Genomic DNA, 12,629 nt, shown 5'->3' on the forward strand with positions numbered 1-12,629 from the left:
TTCGAGTCCTGGACTTGAGTACTACAAGGCTGAGTATTAGCGACATCATAAGCAAACATGGCAAATAATGATATTTTTCAGGAATATAACTTTTTTCAGTTATGAAAGCTCAGCAAATGATGGAGAAACAGAAAAAGGGATGCCAGTTTTACCGGAAGCACTTTTAAAGCGATTAACCAGGAAATTTTGAAATTACGGAGTTATAAGATGTTCTAGACAAAAAAAAAATTAATTAAAAAACATGGTAAAGTTGTAACATCAGTCCATTGGGCCATTTCCCCGGGTGCGACCATACTGGATTAGTCAGATACATGGATGTATTAGGAGATGAAAACAAGGGTGGCGCTGCATGACGTAGGATTCTAACAATATCGCATGCTCATTCTCCACTGGGGAGAGTGGTGTAATACACAGAGGATAAGCGATATGATAACAATATTACACGCTATCAATAAATCCAGTAGAAAGGAATAGAATACATGATTTCATTTCATGGAAAAAGTGTCCGGTGTGTATAATAATTGTCTGTATTTTGTGTGAAATGTCACTGTACTTGATATTAATTTCTTCTTTATAGAACTGTTGTATAAAAGCAATATTGCACTCATGGTCATGCTGTTGTAGTGAATATCAGCACGGCTGCGATTCTTTTCAGCACTTGGCCTCTTGCCTTGTGCCTACAACCGAATCATAGCAACGCTGATTTGATTGTATGATTCTTCTAAATGGAATAAATAGTTGTGCTTGAAAGTTTGTGAACCCTTTAGAATTTTCTATATTTCTGCATAAATATGACCTAAAACATCATCAGATTTTCACACAAGTCCTAAAAGTAGATAAAGAGAACCCAGTTAAACAAATGAGACAAACATATTATACTTGGTCATTTATTTATTAAGGAAAATGATCCAATATTACATATCTGTGAGTGGCAAAAGTATGTGAACCTTTGCTTTCAGTATCTGGTGTGACCCCCTTGTGCAGCAATAACTGCAACTAAACGTTTCCGGTAACTGTTGATCAGTCCTGCACACCGGCTTGGAGGAATTTTAGCCCATTCCTCCGTTCATAACAGCTTCAACTCTGGGATGTTGGTGGGTTTCCTCACATGAACTGCTCGCTTCAGGTCCTTCCACAACATTTCGATTGGATTAAGGTCAGGACTTTGATTTGGCCATTCCAAAACATTAACTTTATTCTTCTTTAACCATTCTTTGGTAGAATGACTTGTGTGCTTAGGGTCGTTGTCTTGCTGCATGACCCACCTTCTCTTGAGATTCAGTTCATGGACAGATGTCCTGACATTTTCCTTTAGAATTCACTGGTATAATCCAGAATTCATTGTTCCATCAATGATGGCAAGCCATCCTGGCCCAGATGCAGCAAAACAGGCCCAAACCATGATACTACCACCACCATGTTTCACAGATGAGATAAAGTTCTTATGCTGTAATGCAGTGTTTTCCTTTCTCCAAACATAACGCTTCTCATTTAAACCAAAAGGTTCTATTTTGGTCTCATCCGTCCACAAAATATTTTTCCAATAGCCTTCTGGCTTGTCCACGTGATCTTTAGAAAACTGCAGACGAGCAACAATGTTCTTTTTGGAGAGCAGTGGCTTTCTCCTTGCAACCCTGCCATGCACACCATTGTTGTTCAGTGTTCTCCTGATGGTGGACTCATGAACATTAACATTAGCCAATGTGAGAGAGGCCTTCAGTTGCTTAGAAGTTACCCTGGGGTCCTTTGTGACCTCGCCAACTATTACACGCCTTGCTCTTGGAGTGATCTTTGTTGGTCGACCACTCCTGGGGAGGGTAACAATGGTCTTGAATTTCCTCCATTTGTACACAATCTGTCTGACTGTGGATTGGTGGAGTCCAAACTCTTTAGAGATGGTTTTGTAACCTTTTCCAGCCTGACGAGCATCAACAACGCTTTTTCTGAGGTCCTCAGAAATCTCCTTTGTTCGTGCCATGATACACTTCCACAAACATGTGTTGTGAAGATCAGACTTTGATAGATCCCTGTTCTTTAAATAAAACAGGGTGCCCACTCACACCTGATTGTCATCGCATTGATTGAAAACACCTGACTCGAATTTCACCTTCAAATTAACTGCTAATCCTAGAGGTTCACATACTTTTGCCACGCACAGATAATTTTGGATCATTTTCCCCAATAAATAAATGACCAAGTATAATATTTTTGTCTCATTTGTTTAACTGGGTTCTCTTTATCTACTTTTAGGACTTGTGTGAAAACCTGATGATGTTTTCGGTGATATTTCTGCAGAAATATAGAAAATTCTTAAGGGTTCACAAACTTTCAAGCACCACTGTATTTCGGGGTTTAATAGCTCATCCCAGATTACTACCATGACAAATGCTATAAAAAACTGCTCGCATTGCACTCAACAATCCTTAAGGCAACGGATCTGACAAACACAGACAGCAAACACCTCACCATGGATTATATAATAATAGGAAAATAATTTTCAATCATGGAGATTTCATATGCAGGAATCCTAATGAACCCTGTTATCTGGTGTCAGCCTGAGTAGAGGAACAAGGACGTGAAAACACATCAGAATATTCACACATGAAAATATTAAGCAGTTCCGGATGTGAATGTGGTCATTTGTAAACACTGTCTTTTCTTCTCAGGATTTCTTCCTCGCATGATCTCAGGAAGGTTTTCCTGTTGTTGCCATATTGCCATACAAATAACACATCATTGAAATCATTAAAGCATCGATGGGATGGTTTGAGGCATTTGTAAAGGAACTCACCTCGTACACATTGAACTGGCTCTGACCTCGGGCTAGCTCTCTGTAGCTGGTGGTGAATTCGCCAATAAAATCATGACTGAAAGTAAAAAATATATATATTTATGTATATTTACAGTGCTGTGCAAAAGTCGTACTGTAGGTACATGTAAAGACATGCTGTAGACCAAAAATGGCTTTAAAAATAATGAAATGAAATGTTTCAACATTTAAAAAATACTATAAACAGTAATCAGTAAGCCATAATAAATGAAACAAAATCAATATTTGGTGTGAGACGACCCTTTGCATTAAAAAAAAAAAGTCTCAGGTACAATGAGTGCAGTTTGATAAGGAAATTTTTTACTGAGCATCTTAGACTACGTTCAGACTGCACCCTGAAACGACCCATATCCGATTTTTTTGCCCATATGCGACCTGTATCCGATTTGTTATTGACAATCTGAACGACACAGATCCGATTTTTTTCACATGCGACCCAGGCCGCTTGGATATGTGGTCCTAATTCCGATGCATATCCGTTATTTTCACATGCGACTGCAGTCTGACCGGACAGGTCGCATTCATGCGACCTACACGTCATCAACAAGAGACAAATGTCACTATTCTGCGTTGGCTAATCCGGTCTCTTTGGTGGAAAACAACAACATTTGTACAGTTTTCAGAATTTAAATAGACTTTTATAGAATTGATCAAGCTAATCAGGGCTTAATTTGAGGGGGAGCAAGCCGGAGCGCGCTCCGGAACCTCGGACGTTGGCTCCGGCAGCTATTTACACTGGATCCGGTGATCCGCCACCTCTCTTGACTATGTAACAAAATAAAAAAAATAATAATAATAATTAAATAAATAAATAAATGCAAGTTTATTTAGTGTTAATGTCTGATTATGATATCTGTCTTGTTGGTGATTTCTCTCATGAAACGACATCCACAAAATATCTGTTTGTATATTACGGAAAAGGAGGGTGCACACTTCCGTGGCCGCGGGAGGAAGACGCGCTGTTCGGGGAAAAAGAAGTGGAAGCGCTCTGCCAGCTGTTTTGCATCAATGACCCACGACATGTCATCAGGGCATTCAGGGAATTCAGGGAAAGTAATGGAGAATTCATCCCAGATGAACTGAAGGGCCTCTTGGCCGCGATCAACACTGTCCCTATCTCAAGTGCAGAGTGTGAGCGGGGTTTTTCGCAGATGAACTTAATCTGCAGTGTTATTACAATACATGCCCAGAAGCACCCCCCCCCCTTCTTTTTTTTTCGCACCGGAGCCAGTCATCCTCTGCGCTCCGGGACCTCCCACTTTAAGCACTGAAGCTAATGGTGGATTTGGTAGGGACCTGGATGTTAAACCATCCTGTATTACAAGATTATAAGATTGTTCTGGAAATTTCCAGTAATTTGACACCTTCGGTCTCATTAGTCTGCTGCCCACATTAATCAGGTTATTGTGCGAGTTCCGCCGCCGCCACAAAAACCACATCGCCAGGTCTCGCCTCATCTCCATGCTTTACTTGCAAACTTGAAGAGTGTGCTTTTTTTTTTGTTTACGTATTACGTAGACGTGCTTATTACGTGTCAGTTTGCGCATGCGGGACACTTTTGGGTCGTTTTCCGTTCATATTGGAGATCGCATACAAGTCTCATATAATTGGCAATGTGAACGGCCTAACAAAAAAATCGGATTTCACAACAAATCGGATATGGGTCGTTTCAGGTTGCAGTCTGAACGTAGTGTGAGTTCCACCGCCACCACAAAAACCACATCGCCAGGTCTTGCCTCATCTCCATGCTTTACTTGCAAACTTGAAGAGTGCGCTTTTTTTTTGTTTACGTATTACGTAGATGTGCTTATATTACGTGTCAATTTGCGCATGCGGGACACTTTTGGGTCGTTTTCCGTTCATATTGGAGATCGCATACAAGTCTCATATAATTGGTAATGTGAACGGCCTAACAAAAAAATCGGATTTCACAACAAATCGGATATGGGTTGTTTCAGGTTGCAGTCTGAACGTAGTGTTACAGAACCAGCTACAGTTCTTCTGGACACTTTGACTGTCACACTCGCTTCTTCATTTTGCACCAAAACCCAGTCGCCTTCATTATGTTTTCTTTTTTCATCTGAAAAGTGCTCTCTTATAAATTAAAATATGCTGCTCAGATACAAACTTTTTTTTTTCTGTAACGTTTAATTTTGTGCTGGAAAACGAACGTTTGGACTCTAAAATGTTTTTCTGATGTTTTGACTCAATGTAGAAGTCATAAAATAGAAATCGATAATAAAGTTTATATGGAAAAAAAAACAGGGGGCCTCAGACTTTTGCACAGTACTGTAGCTATGTGTCTATATAAATACACAGGGTTCAGAATCCAAAACCCATTAAATCCATCAGCATGTAAGACATCGAGCCATTTCTACTGCACTTGACAAAATATTACGCTTATATGAACAAATGAATTGGTGACTAACCTTCCATCTCGATCCCAGTCATACACCTCGACCTTAATCGTTCTGAAAGATAGAACAATTGTGAAAATGAAAGCACTACAAAATACGTGTTACTGAAGAAGTAGGTTTTGCATATGATGCAATTCAAGTAGTAGTCTGATGTAACTGTACCAGCCTTTATTCTTTCAAAGGCAAACAAACCCATAATCATAAGCAAAGGCAAAGTCAACAAACAGGCAGGAGTCAGGCAATGTACAAACAATTATACTTGTGCAAGAGACAAACACAGAAACCAGAAATGTAGTCATAACCATAAATGCAATAGCACTAAATAAAAAAAAAGAGAGAGAGAGAGAGAGACATCTGTTGAAAGCGGAATCCGTATATACTGTGTGTGTGGCTGTAACTGTGTGATCAGTAAGATGGTGAATGTCAACGTGACCCGTGGACCTCTAAAATATTCACAGACAGGACGATTTTGACACAAATGATGCTGTTCAGCTAAAACTAGGCGTATCGGGTGAAAATTCAAATTCAGCCCAAATTGATTGAAACTGCTCTCATTGAATTCAGAACAGAATGCAGAACATAATGCTCATCTCATCTCATTATCTCTAGCCGCTTTATCCTGTTCCACATGGTCGCAGGCAAGCTGGAGCCTATCCCAGCTGACTACGGGCGAAAGGCGGGGTACACCCTGGACAAGTCGCCAGGTTATCACAGGGCTGACACATAGACACAGACAACCATTCACACTCACATTCACACCTACGCTCAATTTAGAGTCACCAGTTAACCTAACCTGCATGTCTTTGGACTGTGGGGGAAACCGGAGCACCCGGAGGAAACCCACGCGGACACGGGGAGAACGTGCAAACTCCGCACAGAAAGGCCCTCACCGGCCACGGGGCTTGAACCCGGACCTTCTTGTTGTGAGGCGACAGCGCTAACCACTACACCACCGTGCCGCCAGAACATAATTCTGTAAAAAGTAAAATATGTTTATCCGTTCTTGAGATATTACAAATCAGAGATCGAATAAACAGCTTAATTTTTAGAAAAGTGCCGTAATATTCTGTATGAGGATCACATGGTCCAAAATGGGCCTCGTTAACGAATGAGATCAAATGTTTTTTCTTAATAACTTATTTTTCAAGATATTTACATGGAAATCGGCAGGTACATACAGTGGGTATGGAAAGTATTCAGACCCCTTTAAATTTTTCACTCTTTGTTTCATTGCAGCCATTTGCTAAAATCAAAAAAGTTCATTTTATTTCTCATTAATGTACAACCCCGATTCCAAAAAAGTTGGGACAAAGTACAAATTGTAAATAAAAACGGAATGCAATGATGTGGAAGTTTCAAATTTCCATATTTTATTCAGAATAGAACATAGATGACATATCAAATGTTTAAACTGAGAAAATGTATCATTTAAAGAGAAAAATTAGGTGATTTTAAATTTCATGACAACAACACATCTCAAAAAAGTTGGGACAAGGCCATGTTTCCCACTGTGAGACATCCCCTTTTCTCTTTACAACAGTCTGTAAACGTCTGGGGACTGAGGAGACAAGTTGCTCAAGTTTAGGGATAGGAATGTTAACCCATTCTTGTCTAATGTAGGATTCTAGTTGCTCAACTGTCTTAGGTCTTTTTTGTCGTATCTTCCGTTTTATGATGTGGCAAATGTTTTCTATGGGTGAAAGATCTGGACTGCAGGCTGGCCAGTTCAGTACCCGGACCCTTCTTCTACGCAGCCATGATGCTGTAATTGATGCAGTGTGTGGTTTGGCATTGTCATGTTGGAAAATGCAAGGTCTTCCCTGAAAGAGACGTCGTCTGGATGGGAGCATATGTTGCTCTAGAACCTGGATATACCTTTCAGCATTGATGGTGTTTTTCCAGATGTGTAAGCTGCCCATGCCACACACACTAATGCAACCCCATACCATCAGAGATGCAGGCTTCTGAACTGAGCGCTGATAACAACTTGGGTCATCCTTCTCCTCTTTAGTCCGAATGACACGGTGTCCCTGATTTCCATAAAGAACTTCAAATTTTGATTCGTCTGACCACAGAACAGTTTTCCACTTTGCCACAGTCCATTTTAAATGAGCCTTGGCCCAGAGAAGATGTCTGCGCTTCTGGATCATGTTTAGATACGGCTTCTTCTTTGAACTATATAGTTTTAGCTGGCAACAGCGGATGGCACGGTGAATTATGTTCACAGATAATGTTCTCTGGAAATATTCCTGAGCCCATTTTGTGATTTCCAATACAGAAGCATGCCTGCATGTGATGCAGTGCCGTCTAAGGGCCCGAAGATCACGGGCACCCGGTATGGTTTTCCGGCCTTGACCCTTACGCACAGAGATTCTTCCAGATTCTCTGAATCTTTTGATGATATTATGCACTGTAGATGATGATATGTTCAAACTCTTTGCAATTTTACACTGTCGAACTCCTTTCTGATATTGCTCCACTATTTGTCGGCGCAGAATTAGGGGGATTGGTGATCCTCTTCTCATCTTTACTTCTGAGAGCCGCTGCCACTCCAAGATGCTCTTTTTATACCCAGTCATGTTAATGACCTATTGCCAATTGACCTAATGAGTTGCAATTTGGTCCTCCAGCTGTTCCTTTTTTGTACCTTTAACTTTTCCAGCCTCTTATTGCCCCTGTCCCAACTTTTTTGAGATGTGTTGCTGTCATGAAATTTCAAATGAGCCAATATTTGGCATGAAATTTCAAAATGTCTCACTTTCGACATTTGATATGTTGTCTATGTTCTATTGTGAATACAATATCAGTTTTTGAGATTTGTAAATTATTGCATTCCGTTTTTATTTACAATTTGTACTTTGTCCCAACTTTTTTGGAATCGGGGTTGTACACTCAGGGCGGCACGGTGGTGTAGTGGTTAGCACTGTCACCTCACAACAAGAAGGTCCGGGTTCGAGCCCCGTGGCCGGCGAGGGCCTTTCTGTACGGAGTTTGCATGTTCTCCCCGTGTCCGCATGGGTTTCCTCCGGGTGCTCCGGTTTCCCCCACAGTCCAAAGACATGCAGGTTAGGTTAACTGGTGACTAAATTGACCGTAGGTGTGAATGTGAGTGTGAATGGTTGTCTGTGTCTATGTGTCAGCCCTGTGATGACCTGGCGACTTGTCCAGGGTGTACCCCGCCTTTCGCCCGTAGTCAGCTGGGATAGGCTCCAGCTTGCCTGCAACCCTGTAGAACAGGATAAAGCGGCTAGAGATAATGAGATGACATGAGATGTACACTCAGCACCCCATCTTGACAGGAAAAAAACAGAAATGTAGAAATTTTTGCAAATTTATTAAAAAAGAAAAACTGAAATATCACATGGTCATAAGTATTCAGACCCTTTGCTGTGACACTCATATTTAACTCACATGCTGTCCATTTCTTCTGATCCTCCTTGAGATGGTTCTACTCCTTCATTGGAGTCCAACTGTGTTTAATTAAACTGATTGGACTTGATTAGGAAAGGCACACACCTGTCTATATAAGACCTTACAGCTCACAGTGCATGTCAGAGCAAATGAGAATCATGAGGTCGAAGGAACTGCCCAAGGAGCTCAGAGACAGAATTGTGGCAAGGCACAGATCTGGCCAAGGTTATAAAAGAATTTCTGCAGCACTCAAGGTTTCTAAGAGCACAGTGGCCTCCATAATCCTTAAATGGAAGAAGTTTGGGATGACCAGAACTCTTCCTAGACCTGGCCATCCAGCCAAACTGAGCAATCGTGGGAGAAGAGCCTTGGTAAGAGAGGGAAAGAAGAACCCAAAGATCACTGTGGCTGAGCTCCAGAGATGCAGTAGGGAGATGGGAGGAAGTTCCACAAAGTCAACTACTGTATCACTGCAGCCCTCCACCAGTCGGGGCTTTATGGCAGAGTGGCCCGACGGAAGCCTCTCCTCAGTGCAAGACATATGAAAGCCCGCATAGAGTTTGCCAAAAAACACATGAAGGACTCCCAGACTATGAGAAATAAGATTCTCTGGTCTGATGAGACGAAGATTGAACTTTTTGGCGTTAATTCTAAGCGGAATGTGTGGAGAAAACCAGGCACTGCTCATCACCTGCCCAATACAATCCCAACAGTGAAACATGGTGGTGGCAGCATCATGCTATGGGGGTGTTTTTCAGCTGCAGGGACAGGACGACTGGTTGCAATTGAAGGAAAGATGAATGCAGCCAAGTACAGAGATATCCTGGAAGAAAACCTCTTCCAGAGTGCTCAGGACCTCAGACTGGGCCGAAGGTTCACCTTCCAACAAGACAATGACCCTAAGCACACAGCTAAAATAACAAAGGAGTGGCTTCGGAACAACTCTGTGACCATTCTTGACTGGCCCAGCCAGAGCCCTGACCTAAACCCAATTGAGCATCTCTGGAGAGACCTGAAAATCGACCTGAAAATTTACTCATATCGTAAATATCTCTCTGACTCAAGGGAGCTTCCCCCAATATTGGAAGCCTGCAGTTGTTGTTCCCATCTTTAAGAATGATGACCCGCAGTTAGTTTCAAACTATAGACCAATAAGTATTCTCCCTGTTATGTCTAAAGTTATAGAAAAGTTAGTGGCAGACCAACTAGTGCGTTATCTAAATTCTAGCCAATGCCTACATCCGATGCAGCATGGGTTTAGGGCACACCACTCAACGGAAACAGCAACTGTCTATTTCATTGAAAGAGTTAAGTCTCTAATAGACAGTGGCGGGGTGGTTGGGACAATATTTCTGGATTTACGGAAAGCGTTCGATACGGTTGACCATAACATTCTTCAGTCAAAATTTGTTCAGTTTAATTTTTCTCAGTATACATCCAATTGGTTTAAATCATACCTTGTTAATCGTTCACAATGTGTTAAAATACAAAATACAAAATCCTCCATTAAGGATCTTATAACAGGGGTACCCCAAGGTTCTATTCTGGGTCCAATTCTTTTTAGTCTGTATATAAATGATCTCCCATCTGTGTGCCAAGGTTGTGAGATCCTTATGTATGCAGACGATACTGTAATTTTAGTTAAAGGTAAGAATCATTCTGAGGTTGCAGCTCAGCTTACAAAAGTTATGATTAATGTTTCAAATTGGTTGAATAATTGTCATCTACAACTTAATACTTCAAAAACTGTTGCCATGTTCTTTGCTAAAACAAAAAAATCTTACAATGAGCCTGACGTTTTCATCTCAGGGCAAAGAATTCAAATAGTTAATGAATATAAATATTTAGGTATCATCTTGGATAGTAACCTGACCTTCAAGCATCATGTTAAAAAGGTGAAAAGGATCATAAACTTCACACTTGCAAATTTTAGGCACCTTAGAAATTGTATGTCAACAGAGGCTGCAAAGATGTATATGTTTTCTCTTATAATATCACACATTAACTATTGTCTGCCAACATGGGGTACTGCAAACTCCATAACATTAAAGCCGATAATATCTCTATATAAACAAGCTGTCAAAATTCTAGATAAAAAACCAAGATCCTTTCATCACTGTATAATACTTAATAAATATAGGCTTCTGAGTTGGAATAATCTTGTTCTATTTAAAAATTGTTGTCTTGTATATAAAATCAGACAAAGCTTAGCCCCACCACCACTTTGCAGCCTCTTGCAATTTAGATCATCTGTAACCAGTGTTACTAGAGGGGCTGCTAGAGGTGATTGTGTAGTGCCTTTCAAGAAATCAACTTTTGGTCAGGCAGTTTTCACTTATAAAGCAGCTAGCGAATGGAATATAATCCCACAAAGTATAAGAGAGTCCAGTTCTTATAGTTCATTTAAATTTAGATTAAAGAAATGGCTGATAGACAACCAAGTCTGTCAGCATTAGTTTATGAGATGTTGTATCAGTATGAGTGAGTGTGTGTGTGTGTGTGTGTGGGTGCTGTGTGGGTGTGTGTAGGGGGATGGGGAGGAAGGGGGGAGGGTGTGTACTTCTGGTGTGTGTGTGTGTGTGTGTGTGTGTGTGTGTGTGTGTGTGTGTATGTGAGTACCTCAGGCTCCTCTATTGCGTGTGTGTGTGTGTGTGTTGTGTATCTTTGGTGTGTGAATGTGTGTGTGTGGGGGGGGGGGGGGGGTGCTGTTTGTTGTAATTGTTTTATTTTTTTGCTTGCTCCTTTTGTAATTTATTCTTTTAATTGATAGGTAATTGCCATGCTCCTTCTGGCAGGGGGACTACCAATGGAAATTAGCCTTTTGGCTATAATTGGGTGCATTTACATTTTCTCTGTAAAATGTCAATTAATGTACAATGTCCCTCTATAACAAATAAAAGTTAAAATAAAATAAAAAAAATAAAATAAAATGGCTGTCCACCAACATTCACCATCCAACCTGACGGAACTGGAGAGGATCTGCAAGGAAGAATGGCAGAGGATCCCCAAATCCAGGTGTGAAAAACTTGTTGCATCATTCCCAAGAAGACTCATGGCTGTGCTAGCTCAAAAGGGTGCTTCTACTCAATACTGAGCAAAGGGTCTGAATACTTATGACCATGTGATATTTCAGTTTTTCTTTTTTAATAAATTTGCAAAAATTTCTACATTTCTGTTTTTTTCTGTCAAGATGGGGTGCTGAGTGTACATTAATGAGAAATAAAATGAACTTTTTTAATTTTAGCAAATGGCTGCAATGAAACAAAGAGTGAAAAATTTAAAGGGGTCTGAATACTTTCCGTACCCACTGTAGATGGTTCAAATACAAAGTTTGAAAAATTAGTAAAAACAAATTATGCAAGTTATGATTTAATTTGTATTAATTATGCTAATTAGGTTTTTTTAAAAAGGTTAAATCGGTACACTCAATAAAAAAGGAATAAAAGATTATTTCTAATACCCTCTTTGTGCTCTGTAGGCCTTTGTAGTTCTCAAAAGTAGGGCCTACTAGTGTTTATATGAAAGACTATAAATGATTATTTTGATTAATATTCACAGCTTTCAAGGCGAACCTCGAAAAAACTGTGTGAGTCACATCCAATAAACAATTCCAGTTAATTGAATTGAAATTGACACTCGCGTTTCAGACTTCCGATTTTTTAAAATCTCATTCCGACCACTAAGATCTCAATATTTTTCATCCAAACAACTACAGTTATATTCTAAATAAAATACTTATTTATTTACAGGAATCAGTTTAATTGGGAAAAATAAGTAGGCAAAGCTATGAAAACTCACTTCAAAGTCTCCCATGAATCCTAACATCAAAACTAGCAGACGGAAAATTTTGCTGAATACTTCATCAGAAAGAGCGAGAGAACATCCCTGTAAAAGTTATCTGATTAATATTCACAAGTAATCCAGTCAGAAACCAATCAGAAGAGAGAGAGAGAGAGCCTGACCACTTTCCC

General features: G+C 40.2%; 1 protein-coding gene across 3 annotated transcripts in view; it reads right to left on the minus strand.

Moving 5' to 3' along the window:
* The window catches only part of cpne5b (copine Vb), a 304,129-nt gene that overhangs the window by 88,599 nt on the left and 202,901 nt on the right, over positions 1-12,629 (minus strand). For all 3 annotated transcript variants that reach the window (XM_060910664.1, XM_060910665.1, XM_060910663.1), the window contains 2 exons: positions 5,260-5,301; positions 2,792-2,867 (listed from right to left, as the gene is read on the minus strand). In XM_060910664.1, coding sequence (XP_060766647.1) covers positions 2,792-2,867; positions 5,260-5,301 — 118 coding nt within the window. The remainder of the gene's footprint in view (positions 1-2,791; positions 2,868-5,259; positions 5,302-12,629) is intronic.

Source organism: Neoarius graeffei, chromosome 26 (genome assembly GCF_027579695.1).
Source record: "Neoarius graeffei isolate fNeoGra1 chromosome 26, fNeoGra1.pri, whole genome shotgun sequence".
Classification (NCBI taxonomy): domain Eukaryota; kingdom Metazoa; phylum Chordata; class Actinopteri; order Siluriformes; family Ariidae; genus Neoarius; species Neoarius graeffei.